Raw genomic sequence first — 23,399 nt, forward strand, 5'->3', positions numbered from 1 at the left:
ATATAGTGTATTTAGATTTCCAGAAAGCCTCTGACAAGGTCCCTCACCAAAGACTCTTATGTAAATTAAGTTGTCATGGGATAAGAGGGAAGATCCTTTCATGGACTGAGAACTGGTTAAAAGACAGGGAACAAAGGGTAGGAATAAATCGTAAATTTTCAGAATGGAGAGGGGTAACTAGTGGTGTTCCCCAAGGGTCAGTCCTAGGACCAATCCTATTCAACTTATTCATAAATGATCTGGAGAAATGGGTAAACAGTGAGGTGGCAAAGTTTGCCGATGATACTAAACTGTTCAAGATAGTTAAGACCAAAGCAGACAGTGAAGAACTTCAAAAAGATCTCACAAAATTAAGTGAGTGGGCAACAAAATGGCAAATTAAATTTAATGTGGATAAATGTAAAGTAATGCACATTGGAAAAAATAACTATACGTATAATATGATAGGGGCTAATTTAGCTACAACTAATCAGGAAAGAAATCTTGGAGTCATCGTGGAGAGTTCTCTGAAGATGTCCACGCAGTGACAGCGGCAGTCAAAAAAGCGAACAGGATGTGAGGAATTATTTAAAAAGAGATAGAGAATAAGACAGAATCTCTTATTGCCCTTATATAAATCCATGGTACGCTCACATCTTGAATACTGCGTACAGATGTGGTCTCCTCATCTCAAAAAAAGATATACTGGCATTAGAAAAGGTTCAGAGAAGGGCAACTAAAATGATTAGGGGTTTGGAACGGATCCCATATGAGGAGAGATTAAAGAGGCTAGGACTTTTCAGCTTGGAAAAAAGGAGACTAAGGTGGGATATGATAGAGGTATATAAAATCATGAGTGGTGTGGAGAAAGTGAGCAAGGAAAAGTTATTTACTTGTTTACTAATATAAAAACTAGGGGCCACCAAATGAAATTAATGGGCAGCAGGTTTAAAACAAATAAAAGGAAGTTCTTCTTCACACAGTGCACAGTCAACCTGTCGAACTCCTTGCCTGAGGAGGTTGTGAAGGCTAGGACTATAACAGGGTTTAAAAGAGAACTAGATAAATTCATGGAGGTTAAATCCATTAATGGCTATTAGCCAGGATGGGTAAGGAATGGTGTCCCTAGTCTCTGTTTCTCAGAGGGTGGAGATGGATGGCAGGAGAGAGATCAATTGATCATTACCTGTTAGGTTCACTCCCTCTGGGGCACCTGGCATTGGTCACTGTTGGCACACAGGATACTGGGCTGGATGGACCTTTAGTCTGACCTAGTATGGGCATTCTTATGTTCTTCATTATAGTCTTAAACCAGTGTATCTGAATAGATATGTGAAACAATAATAATGATGGACAAGGATTAGGTAAAATCATTATAGTGACACTTGGTAGAACCTTATAGTAAAGATGTCCGAATTTCCATTCTAAGACTATTTTCTGCAGCTTAGTTATATATAATACCTTGATGGAAATTCCCTCCCAGTGTGAAACATGTAATACAGTGTCTTTGACTAAATGGGTATTTTTTTTAAAAGAAATTTTGGAAGTAATCTGTTCAACTGTTTCAGCAGGATAGGACTATAAAATAAAAAGGTTTAGTTTCGGTTGCTTTGTGTGCTCTTTTAATAAGCTGAAACAGGATTGTTTTTAAAATGAGACAGTGAAGGACATGGTCATATTTAAGTCACCCTGAGAAGACTGAAGGAAACAAAGAAGTACAAGGAGACCTTAAAACATTCTAACAATAGACAGTGAATGAATGAAGCCTGTTAATGCTGACAGTATCAGCTTAACAATATTACTTTTACATTAGGGCTAAGGTAAACTACTGAAACGGTCTAAGTAAATCTAAATTCTCAGAAAAATAGCAGGACTGGGATTTTCTGAACTGGAATGAAAAAGTTGAGGTTTAGATCTGTGAGATTCAAACATGTAATTTAATTTTGAGGCTACTGTTGAAAAATTGCTTTGTGCTGCAATGATTCCAGAATGCTTTCAGAGTACCTCCAGGAGAGCAACTGTTGAAAAATTCAGAACATTTCCTTTTTAAGCAAACATTTTGCTACGTCTCATTTCATTTAACCCTGTCACAACTGCTTGCATCTCCGGGGCAAAGAGACACCATGCCACAGAATACTCTTTGGCCCAGGGGAACATGGGCTCTGGTCTCACCTCTTCTACTGACATGTTAGTAGAGTTCACAGCCTTATTACTGATCAAAGCCTCATTCTTCTACCCAAGGAGACAGGCAGATATCATTCATCCCAGTTTACAAATAAGATAATTGAAGGGTTACACGAGGTCACTTCAGGTAGATCAGGAAATAGAACCCAGGTCTTTAACATGACATATCCAGGTCTCTAATATGACAGAGCCAAGCCTCACCCACTTGCCAAAGCTCTGCGTGGGGCTCTGCTGTCTGTAACTATTGCTCTAACCCCTAGACAACATTCCATTCACAAATCCAGGACTAGGACCCAGGAATCCTTATAAACAGTGGAAAACTAATGTCTCACAAATAGTTGCATAAACCACTGGTTAAGTAGGGGTGAGTTTACAAAGAAGGTAACAGCCTACTACTTCTATACCAATCCAAATCCTGGCCCCCAGTGTAGGAGTATTGCTGGGGCACTAATGTGCCCAGCTTATCCCTAGCTGCTGTAATGGCCCTTTGAGGCTGTAAGCAGCTAGTTCTAAGTTAGTGTAGTTTTTAGGATAATCTAATGTACTTCAGGGACCAATCAAGTTTGCAGTGGCCCCAGGATCAGGGAAGCAGAAAGGTGCTTCCCCTGCTGGTTCTGCACCAATCACATTTCAGCCAGAGCGGAGGATATAGCAAATTATTTTTACCCATTTGCCTTAGTTATTTCTACTTCCTGGGTGCAGGCTCATGCGATAGGGGAAGGACCTATGGAGTAAGTAGAGAAGAGAAGGGAGGTTTGAGGGAAATCCCAGCCAGGAGAAGTCCAGAAAGCAGCATTAGGAATGAACTACACTAGGTCCTGCTAGCCAACATTGTCCAATCTCTCTCCACTTACTGACTGCTCCTCCCCTCTCTCACATTCCTCTGTTTCCCTGGCCCAGGGTTCTACCTGAGCCCTATTCCATCGTCTGCTCCTTCTCAGCCCCTGACCCACACTCTATTCTGTCTCTCACCACGTGAGAAGCAGGCGGTCAGTAAGAGTCTGGAATCTGCTTCATGGTAAATCTGAGGCTCCCTTTACATTTTAACAGAAACAAATCACATAGGTTAGGGGAAGGAAGTTGCCTCTTAATTTCCAATTTAGATCCAAAACCACTCAGTAAGTTTCTCCTTCATGTTTTTAAGATCAGGGATTGTCAAGGTTCCTCCCCCACTCTGAACTCTAGGGTACAGATGTGGGGACCTTCATGAAAAGCCTCCTAAGCTTATCTTTACCAGCTTAGGTCAAAACTTCCCCAAGGTACAAAATATTCCACCCTTTGTCCTTGGATTGGCCGCTACCACCACCAAACTAATACTGGTTACTGGGGAAGAGCTGTTTGGACACGTCTTTCCCCCCAAAATACTTCCCAAAACCTTGCACCCCACTTCCTGGACAAGGTTTGGTAAAAAGCCTCACCAATTTGCCTAGGTGACTACAGACCCAGACCCTTGGATCCTAAGAACAATGAACAATCCTCCCAATACTTGCACCCCCCTTTCCTGGGAAATGTTGGATAAAAAGCGCCTCACCAATTTGCATAGGTGATCACAGACCCAAACCCTTGGATCTGAGAACAATGAAAAAGCATTCAGTTTTCTTATAAGAAGACGTTTAATAAAAATAGAAGTAATTAGAAATAAGAAATCCCCCCTGTAAAATCAGGATGGTAGATACCTTACAGGGTAATTAGATTCAAAACATAGAGAACCCCTCTAGGCAAAACCTTAAGTTACAAAAAAGATACACAGACAGAAATAGTTATTCTATTCAGCACAATTCTTTTCTCAGCCATTTAAAGAAATCATAATCTAACATGTACCTAGCTAGATTACTTACTAAAAGTTCTAAGACTCCATTCCTGGTCTATCCCCAGCAAAGACAGAATATAGACAGACACACAGACCCTTTGTTTCTCTCCCTCCTCCCAGCTTTTGAAAGTATCTTGTCTCCTCATTGGTCATTTTGGTCAGGTGCCAGCGAGGTTACCTTTAGCTTCTTAACCCTTTACAGGTGAGAGGAGATTTCCTCTGGCCAGGAGGGATTTTAAAGGGGTTTACCCTTCCCTTTATATTTATGACAGGGATTCAGACTCAAAACTACAGGAATTCTATTTACCGAGAAGAGGCCATTTTGGAGCCATCAAACTCTGGGGATTTCTGAAGACAAGAATTAAGCAAAATGTATGTAAAAGGTGATAAAGTTAATAAAGTTTATGAACTAAGTGGTTTATAGGATTCCAAAAGGAGGTCTTCAGTGAGACTATTCTTTTCAACTCAGTTCCAATCAGACACATCACATAACACAGCTGATTTAGTGAATTTGGCAGAAGTTTTAATCTCTTTATAGAAAAGATCATTATGTCTTACCTACAATACCATAGGCCAAAGTGTGAAGTCAAACTGAGATCGCTAGAAGATTAACATGGAAAACTCATAAAAAGGTGACTTTCATTACCAGCAGAGCAGCCTCTTCACTTGCAATACAATTCAGTAATGAATATTTCAAATAGAAGTAGTGTGTGCTGATCTATGTCTCTTGCCTGAATGACTCCCTCCAGTCCAAAGAGCGGAAAAAGAAAGAAAAAGAGGAAGGAAATGGAGAGGAAAATACAAAATTAAAGATCTAGTCTCTTATCAACATGCAGGGATTTACACAGATAATTTCCATTAAGGCTAATGGAAGTTAAGCACATAAATTGCTATTGTATTAATGAGGGAATAAATCCCTTAGTTTCAAATATTTTATAAGTACAATAGTCTAACAGCACTTTGTGAGACAAAGTTTTGCAAAATTGGTTACAAGCAGACCTACTTTAAAAATAAATATAATATACACAAATGATATTAGGGATTTGGTATTTTTCATTCCTTTTTAAAATAAGGATTTGCAAATACATGCATTTTTCTCTCCCACCCCACTCTCTTCATAAGCTTTTTTTTTTCTCCTCTTTAACTCTACATGTGTTACTTTGAAGAGTAGCTAAAAGGTTTTAATAGAAGACTGTTCATGATGAACACGAAGGAATGAAATGGATGCAAGTTATGAAAAAAGGTCTCCCAAGCGCCCAAAATAGTAGCTCTGTTTCAAAAAATAAGAAAAATACTGAAACCTAGAGTATAATTTTGTTCACTTAATTACTGTACATTAAAATCTAAAATTAGACGTTATTCTTGGAAAGAAACCAAGAAAGTGAAATCTATACTTGCATCTCCTGTTTGAAAGATATTCAGTTAACTATCTTTGGGTATGAGATACTAGAGGTTACAACAGGACCTACTTAATATGACAAATGAATGACAGCCCCTTAGATTTCAAAGTGTTAATGAGGATGAATTTTTAAAAGAATCAATCAGTTCTGTTAATTTATCAGTACGGTCTCCAAACAATGCTGTTTTGCCTTTCCTGTTTGTATCTATAACCCCTCCCTATAGAGTGGCAGTAATGCTTGAAAGCTCTGTGTATGTCTATTACCTACCACGGTGATACCGAGGGATAAGGTGCCCCCTTTTTAAGTCAGGTCTTCAGTAGGGAAAATTTGTATTCAATTCCCAAAACTCATGAGGTTGGCTTAAAAGTCATGGATTTTTTTAGAAAATAAACTGTTGGATTTCTAGCGTGTTTCATTTTTGAGACTTTAGATGGAAACCACTTGTCCCCAATTTATGGTCATTTCATGTTCAGAATTCAATTTTAAACAGAGCCTCCCTGTTAACTGTTCAGAGGGAGTGTGGAGTGACGTAATTTGCAAATCCCAAACCTCACACAAGGCAGAACAGTTTAAATTAGGTTAATTAACCTGATAGACTACACCTGTGGAAGAGCCAGGATTTTAAACAATTGATTGATGGAGCCCAGCTGAGAATAGGTGGGGTTGGAATAAAGCCAGGAAGTTGACAGCAGAAAGGGGCTACAAAGGAAGTAGTCTGCAATCATCCCTTGGGAAAAGGTGTTCGTGGGCTATGGAGTTGAGTAGTCTCAAGTTACTCCCTGAGAGGAAGGAGTTTTGGCTTGTAAATGGAGAGAGGGAGGAGCCACAAGACATAGGATGGAAGCCAAGGAAAGAGCAGCATCTGGGAGGAAACAGACCACAGTTGCTAGGCAGAGGGTCCCTGGACTAGAACCCAGAGTAGAGGGCAGGTCCAGGTTCCCCTACTAGTTACTTGGGGTAAGTGGTGCAGGCTGGACAGTGAAATTGAACACTGCCTGGGACAATTTCCCAATAGTCCTTTGACACCCTGGAAGGAGAAGACTATAGTGACCTGACTGGAAGGCCAAGCTATGAAGCAAGAGCAACCTGAGTTGAAAAGAGAGAAATAGAGCTGGTAGGGTATGTGAACAAGTAGCAGAAGGGGATGTAAGACCTGGACAGAACTAATCCCCAGAACAGCCAGGAGAAGGTAGCAGTGAGTGCATGCCGTTACAGGGGGACTTATTTACCGTCTCAACTGCTGAGGTGTGGAAGGTTCTATTGTCTTTCTCCATTGTGAGTTAATTCCTGCTCCACTTACATATGGTTTCCTGTTCCTCACATTCACCTGCCCCTATATTTTTCCCTCCTTTCTTCCTCAGTCTCCTTTCCCACACCCTGGCCTGGTCTACACTATGGGGTTAGGTCGAATTTGGCTGCGTTAGGTTGATTTTCAAATGAATGCTTCCACACAACCAACCCCGTTCCATCAACTTAAAGGGCTCTTAAAATCGACTTCTGTACTCCTCCCCGGCGAGGGGAGTAGCACTAAAATCGACCTTGCTGAGTTGAATTTGGGGTAGTGTGGACACAAATTGATGGTATTGGCCTCTGGGAACTATCCCAGAGTGCTCCATTGTGACCGCTCTGGACAGCATTTTGAACTCCGATGCACTAGCCAGGCACACAGGAAAAGCCCCAGGAACTTTTAAATTTCATTTCCTGTTTGGTCAGTGGGGCGAACTCAGTAGCACAGGTGACCATGCAGTCCCCTCAGAATCACAAATGAGCTCCAGCATGGACCGAAAGGGAGACACTGGATCTGATTGCTGTATGGGGAGAAGCATCTGTGCAGGCAGAACTCTGATCAAAAAGGAGGAATGCAAATATATTTGCCAAAATCTCACAGGGCATGTTGGAGAGAGGCTACAACAGAAACACACAGCAGTGCCGCGTGAAAGTTAAGGCGCTGAGGCAAGCCCACCAAAAGACAAAGGAGGCAAACAGTCACTCTGGGTCAGAGCCCCATATATGCCACTTCTATGATCAGCTGCATGCCATTCTAGGAGGGGACCTTACCACTATCCCACCACTGTCCGTGGACACCTGCAAGGAGGGAGTCTCATGCAACAGGGAGGAGGATTTTGTGGATGAGGAAGAGGAGGAGGAGGATGTGCAGCAGGCAAGTGGTGAATCCGTTCTCCCCGGCAGCCAGGACCTTTTCATCACCCTGGAGCCAATACCCTCCGAAGGTGGGATCCCTGACCCTGAAGCTGGAGAAGGCACCCCTGGTGAGTGCACATTTGTAACTACAGTACAGGGTTTAAAAGCAATAGTGTGTAATGTTTGATTTGCCCTGAAGAATTGGGATACATTCGCAGCCAATACACCTACTGGAAAAGTCTGTTCACATGTCTGGGGATGGAGCGGGAATACTCCAGGGACATCTCTATGAAGCTCTCCTGGAGGTACTCTGAAAGCATTCTGGAATCATTGCAGCACAAAGCATGGCAGCAAATGGTTCTGGGTTTTGGTTGCATTCAAGCAACATTCAGTTTATATCTTCCTGTGTTAGCCTTAGGAGAGTGATATCATTCATGGTCACCTGGTTGAAATAGGGGAATTTTTGTAAGGGAACAGTAAAAGGACCCTGTTCATGCTGGGCTGTTTGTGCTTGGCTAAACGGGATCATCCCAGAGAATAGCCATGCGGTGGGGTGGGGGAAGGGATGTGTGCTGCACATCCACCCGAAAACCAAAGCCCGTCCTTTCAAATGTGAAACCCAACCCATTGCTTGCTATGGGAAAGGATGTCACTGAAGTTTGAAACCATTCCCACATGTTATGCGTAAGAAGCCAACCCCACATACCCTTTGCCTTACCATGGCTGCATGGAAACCGAATTCTGCCCATCCGAACATATCCTTTGCCTGGGATGATCCCGTTTAGCCAAGCACAAACGGCTCAGCAGAAGAGAATTCTGCCCATCCACACAACCCGTGCATCCAGACCTCCCATACCCAGACAGCCCGGCCAAGCCTCACCCCGTACATCCAGAACCTCCCTAAGCCCCTCCATACCCAAACCCCACCCCATTGAACCTCAACCCCTACATCTAGAGTCCCCTCACACCCAGATTCCCTGTCTCCAGACCCCCAGCCCTGCACCCAGACCACCCCCCCACTGAGCTCCCTGCACTCAAACCCCCTCTGATGAGCCCCACCACCCTGAGCCCCACATTCAGACCCCCCACTTAGCTGCACACAGACCTCCGCCCCACTCCCCCACACCCAGACCCTTCCGCTGAGCCCCAATCACTTTCACCTGGAAGCCCCTTCCCCTGCACCTGGAACCTCCCCAACAAGCCTCTGTGCATCTGGATCCCCCCACACCCAGATACCCCACTGAGCTGCCTGTACCCAGACTGTCCCATACAGAATCCTTTCATCCCACACCTAGATCCCCCAACACTTAGCCCCTCCACATTTGGATCCTGCCTGCCCCACATCTGGTGTACCTGGCATAGAGGGGCAGGGCCCCAAGGTGTTTCTGGGGCAGACCCAGGCCCAGGCCTTGTGCTGTGTCAGGGTTGGGTGAAGTCTGTCCCCCGGACGGGGAGGCTGCAGGGTGATCTCCCATCTTCATGCAGCCAGTGGCCTGTGCTCCCCACTGCCCTGCTGGAGCCTCTGCATTTATTTATTGACAAATAACACTTGCAGAATTTTAAAATATTGTGTGCAGAATTTTTAATTTTTTGATGCAGAATGCCCTCAGGAGTAATGATAGGAAGGTGGTGGGACTCCTTTATAAATAAACTGCACAAGATGTTGGACCAGAACAAGGGTCTCTGCGTAGTTTGTTGATCAAGACAGAAGTGGGACCAAGAGGCCCTGTTACACATCCTCTAGCCTTTTTCATGTCTTCAGTCTCCCTTCTGCTTCCTCTGGTTCTTTTACGTTTTCTCATGGCTCGCCACATTCGCTTATACATGTAGTTTCCCTCCTATATCCTCTCATCTTTCCTAAGAGTAGCCTGGGTACAGTCTCATTGAAAACAATGGGAGTCAGCAGCCATTTTTACTAGAGGCAACCACTTTCATATGCAAAGGCTGTAGAGAAATCATGTCCATCTTGAAGAAGGGCAAAGTTTCACAAGCTTGATGCCAGAAATTGGGAGATCATGAGAAACTTAAACTACTACTATTTGAAGACTTATGATAAAAATGACAAGAGTTGGAAACTCTGCATTTACACTAGGGATCTTAACATTGCTATAATTGGGGGGTTGACCAAATTTAGCAATGATGCGTTTTTTGTTTTTTAAAAAAATTTCTCTAGTGTAAACAGTTTTTAAATATTTATTTTTTAAATAGTGTGTTGCAGGATATCTTTTCCTTTAAAACTTCTCAGTTCTGTTTTCGTAGCTTAAGAAAATTGCTCATTTCAGAGTAATGCATCAATAGTTTGTTTTTAGATACTTTTTTAGATCAGAGTATTTTTATTCTGAGCAAAGCTTCAGTATGTTTACAGTGACATTAGCATAATATTTGATTCAATTTTCTACACAGCAAGCTATATTAGATAGTAGTATACGTACACGTTTTGGGTCTTTAATATGACAATCTGGGATCTGCTTACTGTTTTAATTGCTACAAACTGAAGTTTGCATGTTAAAATAGTCAGAAGATGAAGTGTGGTTATGTTCAGAAAAGTAGCTATGTGAAAGTCACATCTTTTTACTTCAAAGATCTGACTGCTGATCAGCATAATATCTGTTTACCTTAGTGACAATTTAAGGGCTTTTTTTTTTATGTCTTAGCACTGAGAGCCAATACACCATAGATCTGGATTCTATTCTAGCTCATGCAGCATCAATAGAATGGTTAATTAAACTCCCGTTTCAGGGCCAAATTCTGTCCTTAGTTTCACCTGTACAGTACAAACATCCTTTACAGACAATGGGAGTTAGAGAGAAAAGATGGTTCAATTGTTAGGGTGACAGCCTAGGAGACCCAGATTCAATGCCCTGCTCTGAAACAGATTTCCTTCATGTGACCTTGGGCAAGCCACTTAAGTCTGTGCCTCCCTGGAGGGTAGTGATTATTTCATCCTGTGGGACTTTCAGATAGCACCTGAAGTCAAATTCAGTTTACCTAAAAGTTGCCATAACAAATCAGACAAGTGATCCAGTTAGTCCAGTATCCTGTCTCTGACTGTGATCAGTACTGGAAACTTCAAAGACATTATAACTTTTGGAAACAGACAATTATGGAACAATCTGTTCATAGGGGAAGCTTCATTCTAACTCCCAACAGTTTGCAGTGAACTTATGCCCTGAAGCATGAAGGTTTACATCACTTGTAGTTTTATTCTATTCATGTAACTGGATGTTTTCATTATCCATATAAACATCTAATCCTTCCTTGAATTCTGCTAAACTCTTGGCTATGATATTTGGTGGCCAGGAGTTCCATTGATTAATCATGTGTTGTACACAAAATATTTCCTTACCTCAATTTTGAATGTGCAGCCTTTCAATTTCAGGTTATGTTCATATTATAGTTGCATTTAAACACATGACTGTAACAAGTAGAGGAGAATTTTGTCTTTACAAAAAGATTTAATCTTGTCTAGACCCAGAGTGTAAAGAGTCAGTGTGGGAATATTCACAGTCAGTTAGGAAACTCAGTCATAGTCTGGTAGCTATAAAACTCTCAAATATGGGACCCATCTCAGTTCCTTGGAGCTGAAAGCTTGTCACAGCATCTTAGCGCAAGACAATGTATCAATGTATGTCAGCTTTCATGGCCTGTCCTTGTACGTCCTCCCTTTTCAGTCAGTGTTCTGTTTTTATACAGAAGAACTTTTTTGTTTTTGATACATGGAATGTCAAAGTTTTTATTAGCATGCTCAAACATTATATATGCTGTCTGTCTCAGATATTTGCACCTACCTATACCTAAACTGTATCTCCATTTATCAATTCTTTGATTGTTTGCTACTGCTTGAAACAGTACAATCTTGTATATGTCCTTCTATAATTGTATGAACAGTTCTTTTGATCCTTTATTACTTCTGCAAACTGCATCCCCTCCCTGTTCTGCTCTAGGTAAATATGCTTTCTTTGGGAAGAAACTTCGAATATAAAATCGACATTCTCTCCCTGAAGTGCCAAACTCTCTATCTGCACAAGCATTCTGATTCACCATGTCTACAGTTTTTAAGGAAAAAGTATATTAAAAGCTGTCACAAAACCCCATAAAAATGTACAGTCAATTTTCAGAATAAAACCACACTTCAGCATATATAAACTTGGCAAATAATGTGAGGAAATTATGCAACTGAATCTGTAATATTGCCCATTTTCCTTTTACCTAAGTTTTCTGAGCCATCATAGATGGTGGTTCAGCTCAATCAAAGGAGGAAGGGAACAGATACAGTTTAAGCGCCTACTCAGATTTTAGCAAAATGCTTAAAAAAATTAACTTAATATTTTCTCACCCATCCTTTTTGTCTCATTTTGGCTCAGATTAAAAGGTATTTAGGTTCTTAATTTCCATTTAAATCAATAGGAGTTAGGGCCCTAAATACCTTTGAGGAACTAGGCCTTTATTAATCTCAATGTACTTTCGCTCTGACTCTTTTAAAAACACTTTCCAGACCTACCCATCACCCACAACCAAGATAGCACTGAGCTTCTCCTGTATGTAGCACCTGAAGCTCTAGCACAGGCTCACTGCCACTGCCAAGGAGTGTCAGGGCAGGGGAAGCACATTACATCAAGATCCCCCACCAGCTACAGAGACCTATTTCCTGCTGCTTCCATAAGTGGGTTAGTGTGCGATGGTGATAGCTCCAACAGTGAAGTAACATTCATCGTGCTTACAGTCATGTGTGGTGTTAACGACATAACTAAGTCATCAGTAGCAGGACAACTGATTGGAAAGAATTTCTGTCTATATGTGGTACAAACAATTTCTGAAACCTGCAATGTGAGAATCGGGTTAACAAAATGAGCATTTGGTAACTTAGCTTGTAATTTGCTAATAACTGTCTTAATTACAAAAAACCAACAATTTGACTTCCAGATTAAACCCCGGGAAAAGTTTGTATTTTTTATATTTGTAAAAGGAGAAACTAAAATAGTGATTGGCATGTAAACATTTAAGTAACTTGTACAGTGATGTCTATTAGAGGGCTTTGGCTTTCTCAATCACGGGATGCTCTTCCAGGAAGGCAGACTGCTTAGAAGAAATAGGGTCCACCTGACCAAGAAAGGTAAGAGCGTCTTCGGACACTGATCCTCCAACCTAGTGAGGAGGGTTTTAAACTAGTCAAAGGGGCAGATGACAAAAGACCACAGGTAAGTATTAAAAAAAATCTAACAGAGGGCTAGATCTTGCAGGGGAAACAAATTACAGTAGGGTCATAGGAGAACAAGAAGGAAAGTAGATGAATCTGCTCAATATCTTGGATGCCTATACACAAATGGAAGTAGTTCATACATAAGCTAAATTACTTAATTGGCATCGCTAAGACTTGGTGGGATATAGCTTTATTCAGGAAGGACAGGCAGGAAAAAGAGGGAAGAGATGTTGCATGATACATCAAGAAAATAAATACTTGTTCTGAGATGCAAACGGAGGTGAGAGGTAGACCAGCTGAAAGTCTGAGTGGGATAGAAAGAAGACAAGAATGCCATTGTGATAAATGAAGTGGGGGAGGGGGTATCTCCCTTTTATGAACACCCAACCAGCCAGTTAGCTGTAAAATCCCTCTTGGTAGCTGTTCTCTGCTTGCTTTACCTGTAAAGGGTTAAAAGTTCCCCCAGGTAAAGAAAAGGAAGTGGGCACCTGACCAAAAGAGCCAATGGGAAGGTAGAACTTTTTAAAATTGGGAAAGAAACTTTCCCTTTGTCTGTTTTCTCTGGGCTGCACGAACACGGAGCAGCAATGCTATAAGCAGGAATGCTGTGTAAGGTTTGAACCACGTATGAAAAATTATCTTCCATACCTAGAAGGAATCATTGGGACAGGGAATGTTTAGATAGACTCAATCAGGTTTATTTCTTTATTTTGGCTTGTGGATCTCCTCTGTGCTAACCCCAGATGCTTTTGTTTGCTTGTAACCTTTAAGCTGAACCCCCAAGAAAGCTATTTTGGCTGCTTAATTTTTGGAATTGCTGTTTTAAAATCTAGCAAAAGCCTAAGTTCCAGATGTATTTTCTTCCATTTTGTTTTTAATAAAATTTACCTTTTTTAAGGACAGGATTGGATTTTTGGTGTCCTAAGAAGTTTGTGCATGTTGTTTGATTAACTGGTGGCAACAGCTAATTTCCTTTGTTTCCTTTCTCAGTTCTTCCCCGTAGGGGGCTGAAAGGACTTGAGGGTACCTCACAGGGAGGAATTCCCAAGTGCTCCTTCCTGGGTTCAAGGGCGTTTTTTGCATTTGGGTGCTGGCAGCGTTTACCAAGCCTAAGGTCAGAGAAAAGCTGTAATTTTGGGAGTGTAATACAGAACTGGAGTGGCAAGTATTAATTTTTAAAATCCTTGCGGGCCCCCACCTTCTGCACTCAAAGTGCCAGAGTGGGGATTCAGCTTTGACAGCCATCACGATAGGGGGTCTACTGCAGACTACCAAATCAGTGGAGGTGGTGGATGAGGCATTTCTTGGAAAAAAAAAAAAAAGACAAATATCCAAAACTCAAGACTGGTGGTAATGGGGGACTTGAACTACCCAGATATCTGTTGGAAAAGTAATGGCAAAATGAAATGTCCAATAAGTTATTTGAATGTCTGGGACAGTTTGTTTCGCAGGAGGACAACCATTTTAGACTTGATTCTGACTGACAGGGAAGAATTGCTTGAAGATCTGAAGGTTGAAAGCAATTTGGGTAAAAGTGATCATGAAATGATAAGTTCGTGATTCTAAGGAAAACAGAGTGAGCCCATGGAGCTTTCTGTTCATTTGGTCTGAGAATAGAGAAGGACCCTCAAACAGCATGTCCTGGATAATATTCTGGACTTCATAGGGAAGACCAGAAGACTACAACCAGGATGAGCTGTTCATGGCAACTGCAGAAGCCATAATTCTAGCTGCTGAGTCTGCTGCGTCCAGCCCTGCCTGCAGTGATGGTCTCACGACTAGTCTGCCTTCATTATCCGGGGAAGAGAAGTCCTGCCTAGTTTTCTCCAGAAGCTGTTCTCTGAACTTCTCCATGGAGCCCTATAAATCATACAACCCCAGCTGAGCCTGTTCGTTAGTAATATGCAGCTGCACCCCCCTGTCAAATCTTCCTGCCAAAGAAGACCAGCCTCTTTGTGTTTTGATTTGGGGGTGACAATCTAGTGCCCCTATCACGTGCACACTCTCATTAGCTGCTATCATAACTAATCAGCCCACTGGTGGGTAAGTATAAAGGTCCTCAAAACCTCAGGAGGGTTCATAGTATTTTCTTTCTGCCCTTTTAAAGGTGGGAGGCAATGAAGTTGGAGTCTGCCATAGAGCCTTTACAGGCTCTAGTATTGCCCCAATAATTGGCAGAGCCACTCTGGAGGTACCCACAGATAAGATGTCAACCAGGCTAGGTGAGGACTCCCTGACCACCTCAACCTCTATGCTGAAGTCTGCAGCCTCTCTCTAACAACTCCTGATACACTTTAAAATCATCAGGTGAGGTTCTGGATAAAGCAACTTCATCTGGCGAGGAAGCCAAGATGGGAAGGGATAGAATTTCTTCTACTGGCTGCTCTTCTGCCTCTGGGACCTCTTCTTGATGCCTGGTATCGGGCCTGGTACCAGATTTTGGAGATGGAGCCACCTGGTGCGCAGACATTGCCCTTCTAGACCAGGGCAGTGAGTAAGCACAGTGAGGGAAATACCTGGAAACTGGGGGGAAAGCTCAAGGGTTCCAAAACAGCCACTGATATAAGGCCGGACACCACTAGTCAGCCCACATTCCCATAGCAGTTTCCACTGAGGGGCTGAGGAGGTAGACTGGAAGACAGGATCTGTGAGAATACTGGCATGTCCTGCTTCAGACTTACGAGATGTAAGATCCCGCCTCACAATGTGACAATGAAGACTTCCCTTCCTCTGATCATAGAGGGGCTGATCCACTCAGGACCGGGGACCGGTGCCAAGAATGTGCTGATGGGTGGGGCATTGCAGGCTTCCCTTAGGATGGTATTGAATGGCCACTTGAGTGGGAAGCAGGCAACTGCTGGTAGTGGATGGGGAAATGGTGCAGAGGGAGCCAACTCTTGTAATGATGGAGACACGGGCACCAAGAGGCAGAGCAGATTTCTTGCTGCCACAAACAGCTCCAGGGTAGTTGGCACTGAGATGGCATCCTGTTGAAGAAGATGACTGTGCTGCTTCTGGCACTAGGCTCAATGGTGGACTTGGCTGCGCTAAAGCCTTAGGCATGGATTTGTTGGAGGAGCACTTTGGTTTCAGGTGCACTCTACTCCTCTCCTTTTTGCACTTCTTATCAGATTTAGGGGGTGGAGACCCAAAGAGGCCTCTACCAGGGGAAGATGTCTTATTCCTTCCTTGGTATGGGCAATGGAGAGTGGTGCTGGGATTCCGCTAAAGCTGGAGGTGTGCTTCTCAGTGAAGCTGCAGCACTTGGCAGCAGTCAGCCTGAGGTGGCTCTTATGGTGGCTTGAGCAGGCCCTCCACCAGCAGAAATTTCAGCCTAGCCTTCAACTAGTACTAGCAACTCTAGTACCAGTCTCTTACATGGGCTTCACCCAAGCACTTCAGGGAGATATTGTGAGGTTCAATGGCAGAGGCCTTGAGCAAGAAGCACACAGCTTGAAACATGGTGAGCAGGGTTTATCTTGGTACCATAAGCAGAAAGACCTCAAAATGGGGAAAACAAGTCCAAAAACTTACAAACTATACTAAAATCACTAGACTAACTACAGTACATACACTGTTATACCCAATCAGAGACAACTCTTCTGGTATTAACAGAGTTCCAATGACCATTGTGAGTGGTAAGGAAGAGTGAAAGGGGGCTAGAAGTGTCTCTGCCCTTCAGCTGCATGCAGTGGTGTGCAGCAGCAGGAGGAGGGTGAGTTGCCCAGCTGAGAGAAAAAGTTTCCAACAGCTATGTGCTGGGGTGCACAGATACTGAGCGGAATGCACATGTGCAATCACTTGAAGAACAACTGACCAAGGATCATGATGGATTCTCTATCACTGGCTGTTAAAGATTGGATGTTCTAGAAGACATGCTCTAGTTCCAAATAAATTATTGCGGGGAAGTGCTATGGCCTGTGTTATTCAGAAGGTCAGACTAGATTAACACAATAGTCCCTTCTGGCCTATCTCTGATATAGACTGGAATCAGACTTAGGGTATTATTATTTTGTAAAATATGTCCTTACCCTAGCCTTGTATACATGATTCAAGTCCTTTACTTTGCCCATTGGCTTGCTGGACCTGCACTACAAATATGAACAAACATAAAACTTCTCACCTAGAGGAAGGGGAAAAAAAATCTCTTAAACAAGCACCAGAAAGAGTAAGTGAAATGGATTAACTGGCTTGCTTAAGTTCACAGAGTATATACATACAACTCCTAGGTCTTACATTTAAGCCTTCAGATTCCCAGGCCCAGGCTTAACCCACAAACCTACAGCTAATAACTCCTAGGCAAGTCATTTGGCTTTTCTATGCTCCAGATTTCCTGTCTGCAAATGGGGGTGATAAGTCTTTGCATTTCTTCACCTGTAGATTGTTGTATGTGTTACTGATGCACACAGCCAATCCTTCAGCTGCAACAAAGGACCAGCCAGACATGTGCTGATGGCCCATTAAAGGGAATCTATTCTCCCAATGCCATCCCAGAGACTTCTCAGAGAGAGCACGTATGCAGTAGAGACTGCTTGACCAATGGGAACTGCAGGATCCCCATGTTACAGGAAAGATCTCTCCAGCAAGCTGGAAGAAAATATAAGAGGGGAAATGACATCATCACTTGGCCTCTCTCCCCCTCCAATTCAACACCTGGAAGAACATCTGGAGGACAAAGACTTTAAACTGGGAAAAGATGGTCCCAGGCTGGAAAATAGTCCCAGCCTGTGTATTAAAGAACTGTAACCTGCTTGTACCATCTGTCAGGATGAGAAAAGCTGTATGATTCAACTCTTGCTTAGATTAGAAGTTTAGGATTTAGAAACCATGTTTACTTTTTATTTTCTTAAGGGAACTATTTCTGACCTTTATGCCTACCACTTATAATCAGTAAAAGTCTGTCTTTCTGTAGTTAATAAATCTGTTTTATATTTTACTTAAAACAGAGTGTTTGGTTGAAGTGCTTGGGAAATCTCAGCTTAGTTTACAAAGGTGAGTATGTGTCCACTTGACACTCTGGCAGTGGTGAACTACTTTAATGAATGTGCACTGTCCAAGACAGCCTTGAACAGCGTAACAGGGGACAGCCTGGGGTGTAAGGTTAGAGCTGGGGGGAACTGGTTGGAGCCTTGCTATTGATGGTTCATGAGTGACTGGAAAATCATTCATGTAACTCAGTTGGGTGTGTCCCTGCCGGTGGATGTCTGTGTAAGTGCAGTGCCTGTCAGAGGTCTGTAGGTTGACATCAGCATTACAGTGTGAGCGGCAGCCCAGGCTGGTGCATTTGGAGGGCTCAGCAGTCCCACAGTCCAGGTTGCACCCTGGGGACCTCATCACAGTTGGAAAGGTGCCAGATCTGACCAGCTGAGAATTCCTGCAACATAGGGGAGCTCTCAGCTGGTGCAGAGACAGAACACTTGGCTTGTGCATCACTTCCTCCATTTGGCCACTGCTTGGGAAGGGTGTGAGGTGCAGAAAGGAGTGTGGCCAGAGTTCTGTACTTTACCAATACTCAGCTGGCAAATGGTCCCCTATGGACAGCTGCTGTCTGGAATATGTTAGGACAGGCCCAGGCTGCGTTACCCAAAGCCAGGGCACTAAGCTGATCCACTAGTCTTGGAGACATAACTAATAACCCTAATTCCCTAATAACCACGCACCCAGACCCACTGCTGTGCCAAACAAAAGTTCAGCAAAACAGAGGATCTGGGCCATCAGGTGCACCAAGCTAACATAGAAAAATAGATTCATTTAAAGAACCAAATTCTGCTCTCAGTTATACTCCTGTAAATCCAGAGTAACTGAAAAATTTGATCCAATTTAATGTTTCTTGTTTTATAATACCTTTTGGATAGAACCAAAAGCAACTGACAAGTACTTGCTAACCAGTAAGAGTTCAAGAGAGATAACATTAGAAGAGTGAGAATAATGCAGCATGCTTTCAAATGTTAATTTCTGTGTAACTGGAAAAATCAGAGCCCAGTTCAAACAACTTTTAACATGCCTTTTATCGATCTTTCATTCTCAGAAATGTGAGACTTTCCCCATTATACATCAACATGGTATCACTTTCCTCTTTTGTTTTCAGATCCTTCCTTCCCATCCTACTCTCTACAGAAAAAGAAGTGTTACCATCTCCAGTATTCTGTTAACACAGTTACGCCTTCCAGAATATTTGTGAACCATTACTAGAAGCCCTCTGATAGGGACAAGCAAGCCATAGCATCAACTTTTCCACATTCTAGAAGATGCGAATTCTCATAAGTATGAATCACAGAGTAGTGAATACTCAATTTATTTCTTTTATTTATGACTAGTATTACACTACTGCCCCAAAATGTGCTAGGCACTGTACTGTCATGATGGAAAACTTGATCCCTTCCCCCAAGAGTATACAGTCTAAAAAACCAAAAATTCAATGAAGAATTGTAAGAGGGATACAAAATACAAGCAAGGAGATCAGGACGATGCTTGGCACAGATCTTATTTTCATGTTTGTTGCTTTTCTTTGTCCATCTGTTCATCCTAACTGCTCCTTTATTTGGCCCTTTTGGGCCCCTTTTTTCTAGAATTACTTGATTTTTTTTCCATGAAAATATCAATTTTCATCAGCCATTTTCAAAATTGGAATTTTTCTTTTTGACAAATAGAAAAACAAATACTTTGATCTTTTCCTTTCCCGCCCCCCTCCTTTCCAAGCTTCCCCACCTTCAGCCATCGAGTGGCAAAATGGGGGAGAGGGGGAGGAAGGGGAAGATAAAAGGGCAGAAAAGGAAAACAAACTTTCAAAACCAAACATTTTTGAACTAATAGTTTCTAATCAACCAAAAAAGTTCATAAACTGCTGATGAAATTTTTCACAAAAATGTTTTCTATTTTTTATCCAGTTCTACTTTCTTCCATTATTTATTATTCACACTAAGTAGAAAAGAAAAAGCAGGGGAAGGCAGGTGATCATACAAGCAAAGTGATGCTTAGCACATGTGTTAAATTTTTATTTTGTTTCCTTTTCTACTTTTGGCCTTCCCCAATTCTCTATTTTCTTCTCTGTGCCCATCCATCCGAGTAGAGCTGCCCTTAACATGTAAAAGCAGTGTGGTAGGTCCAAGGGCAAGAGCTTCCTGAATGGCCTCACCTGTCTCTGGGGTGCTTAGTCCAATGAGTGTTGTTTCTCACTGCACTGATGTTATTCCAGGTTTTCCCTCTAACCCTAACCCATTTGTTCTCAACCTGGTTCCAGTTGTCCCCACTTTTAGCCTCTTATGTCAAAACACTTTATCTCGCCTTCTCTCGATCTTATTAAACCACTCACATTGCGAGTGTAGATACAGCTTTAGAGAGTTATAATAAGGAAGTCCAGCACCAGTGGAAAAAGGGCACTTAGGAAAGGAAGGTGAAGTTCTGGAATGAAAACTTTCACCTTTTCTCATGTCGAGGTTATTATTCATATATGCCTATTCTTGATAGGCCAGATCCATAGCTGGTATAAATTGGCATAGCACCATTTACTTCAGTGAGCTGCACTGATTTATACTAGCTAAGGTGCTCAGCATGTATTTTTAAATAACCTCTATTAGCATAAGAAAATATCTTTGTAAAGCTATTCAAGCATGCATGAGCTCCAAAGAAGCCAAACGGGAGCTCTGGTATAAAATAGCGTAACCTCAAAAAAAGAAAATTTGAGCATAAGCTTTCCGATGAAGTGAGCTGTAGCTCACGAAAGCTTATGCTCAAATACATTGGTTAGTCTCTGAGGTGCCACAAGTACTCCTTTTCTTTTTAAGAATATGACAACCAGTCTCCATTAGGATTTTTTATCTTAATACTATTGGTTATGCAAGATTTTTGCTTGAGTTAATTTTGAATCCACCAGGATACAACTATCAATATATTTATGTGTGGTCTTGTAATTGAGCTTACCTTTCCTTTCAGATCAGCACAGATTTCCTGTTGCTTTCTTCTATTATTAGCCAACATCACTTCTGTCTCATGAGCAGCACAGGCTTCAGCAATAGTCATTACTGCTTTCAGTAAAAAGGCTTTTCTAGCCTGAGCCCAGTTTAGAATCAAAGCTCTACGTTGATTCCTAGCAAAATGATACTGGTCCCAAGCCTTTTCATGAGCAACCTAAAAAGTAAAATTTCAAAGAGATTTAAAACCATAGATAAAAGAATAAATAATTCTGAAATTAATTTTAATGACTTGTAAATTTAAAGTAAATTAACAATATTTCCATGGAAGTGAAAATGTAGGTTTTGATTTTGGTAGGTGCTGAGAGTCTTCTGTGAGGTGCTCAGCACCCTCAATTTTCCTAACTTCAGCAGGATTTGAGTTGACTTCACAGGAAATACTAAACACCTTACAAAATCAGATCCTTAGTGACAAATTTCTGTGCTCCTTTATGGTAGCATAGCTCTACTGAAGTCAATAGAGTTGCAATAATGTAGCATAAAAGAGAATTTAATTTGCCTCACTATTTCTCCTAATGTGAAATCTACTGTTATCCTTTTTTGACCCCGGCAGTTGTTCAAAATTAAGGGTCCTGCCGATTGTTTTGGTTAGGAGGAGAAATTGATGATGGAGCCAGATCACTTTGATGCAATCCCGTTTATTTACAAAAATGTACAAAGTCCTGTTTCTCTGGACACAGAAGGAATCAGACAAATAGGAGATCGTTTCTTTGCTGCTGAAAAAGGCTTGGAACTGTGAGCATTCAGCCAAAAGGTCTCTCTTTAGGCTTTCCTCAGGGCTATGCTCCCAGCACTTGTTCAGGCTGTATCCTTGGCTTTCCCCTCCTTCTCTGGCTCCGCTTCTCTGGTCTTTATGCCCATCTTTCACAGACACACACATCTTCACAAACAATACTAGCAAAACCCCTTTGCCCATATGTGCCTTTGTTTTGGACGGACGCTGCTGTTTCAGCTATCTGGTTCCATAAAGGAGCTTAACTCATTCTTACATTTATCCCAAAGGAAGGGCAGCTGTTACAACCATTAGCTTCAACATGTTTTAACCCAATCCATAAAATACTAGGAATAAATTTTGGTTCTTCCAACAACGTATGTCAAAAAAAGAGGAGATGAATCTTTAATCTCCTCAAAGAGTCCAGGAGCTGTACCATTACTTCCCCTCACCCACTCTTCATTTGCCTCATCTATTCAAGGCTTGAGGCTTCTGTGAGAACAGGATCAGGGCCTTACTCCACAAAAATCCATTGAAATCAACGGGACTACTATCATAATAAGGCATGATGGTGTGAGGAAGACTAACAGAGTCAGATGCTCAGATTGTATCATTTTCGGGACAGGGACTGTCTCTTACACCGTTTATGTTCCATTACTAGCACAACAGGGCCCCAAATCTCTGTCAGGATTTCTAGACACTATCATGTAAATAATAATGCTACAATTGCCCCTTGCATTTATCCACAAAATGACACAATATTTGACAAGCATGCCCATCTTAAAGTGGATGCAAAGTACCAAAACAGGCAACAACTCTTAGGAGGAAAAAGGAAAACATTCAACAAATTTTTTAAAAATATATATGTATCTGAAATATCCCATATGTTAAAACCCATCAGATTTTAGTTCATTATTCAAAGACTTTCCCACTATGAAGCACTTTAATTTTTAAAATACTTTCGTCTAATATCCAACTGTTAGCATTTTACCTGTGTTTCATAAAGCCTAATATATGCTAATTTCACACCTGCCAAACATTCAAAAAAGAAACAAATATACAAGCTTCTAAAATATGCTGCCAATCACTAATGCAGAATTAAACAAACCCAGTTTAGTTATGCTAATATTATGTAACTATTTTAAGAATTAGTTTTAGCACTGTTGTAACATTTCTATATTTAGAATGCTGAAATATAGTTGGTTAAGAGAATAATAGTTTTGGATTTTTAAAAATGGACCCTTTCAAGGCTGGCAGGCCTAAAACTAGACCTGCACATTTTATTTTCATATATGTGACACGAGGCCCATGTTCTCTCATTGTATCTTCCAGCTCAGTTCCTGGGAGCAGGAGAAGTATTGAAATTCACAATAAATTATCCTAGAGGGATTGATCATCATCCCTTTTTGTTGCAAAAGAGCATGCAGAGAAAAAAAGATGCTCACTTTTTGCACATTTTTTCACTCTGCCCTGAAAAGATTTACGGATTCCATAAACTACTATAGAGCGCAACCCCCCCCCCCCCCCCCAGCAATCCGTTTTGTAAGGCATTACGCTTACTGAAGGCATTTTCGGTACATCTCTTTTGCTAAAATATACTCTTTTTAACAGTTCGGGAAAACCTTCCCCCCTTTTCCCCTCAACTGTATTCTTTGGAATAGTTGAATGATTGGTCCCAGAGTGTAACAATACTATGTCTGCTCATGAGAAGAGAATAGGGAGGCAGAGTGCAAGGATAGTATGGTGTGCACATCAACACTTATAAGTACAAACTATCCTAGCAAGCTGAATTGTTGTTGTTGGGTTGTCCAGAAGAGCAGATGCAATTAGAAAAGTGCCACAGGCCTTGTTTTGGAGAGGTGATAAATTTTCAGAATTCTCTTACAGGTAACTGAGCAACTAAGTCTTGACTGTATTTATAAACACAAAACCTTTCTTTTAACCACTGTAAGTGGAATTAATTTCAAAATATAATTTTTTTTCTCCTAAGCTTTGGTAATAA

General features: G+C 41.7%; 1 protein-coding gene across 2 annotated transcripts in view; it reads right to left on the bottom strand.

Moving 5' to 3' along the window:
• CCDC148 (coiled-coil domain containing 148) overlaps nt 1-23,399 on the bottom strand; it is a 151,580-nt gene that overhangs the window by 38,206 nt on the left and 89,975 nt on the right. For both annotated transcript variants that reach the window (XM_074966824.1, XM_074966825.1), the window contains exon 10: nt 20,636-20,842. In XM_074966824.1, coding sequence (XP_074822925.1) covers nt 20,636-20,842 — 207 coding nt within the window. The remainder of the gene's footprint in view (nt 1-20,635; nt 20,843-23,399) is intronic.

The sequence above is a fragment of the Natator depressus genome, chromosome 11 (genome assembly GCF_965152275.1).
Source record: "Natator depressus isolate rNatDep1 chromosome 11, rNatDep2.hap1, whole genome shotgun sequence".
Lineage (NCBI taxonomy): Eukaryota > Metazoa > Chordata > Testudines > Cheloniidae > Natator > Natator depressus.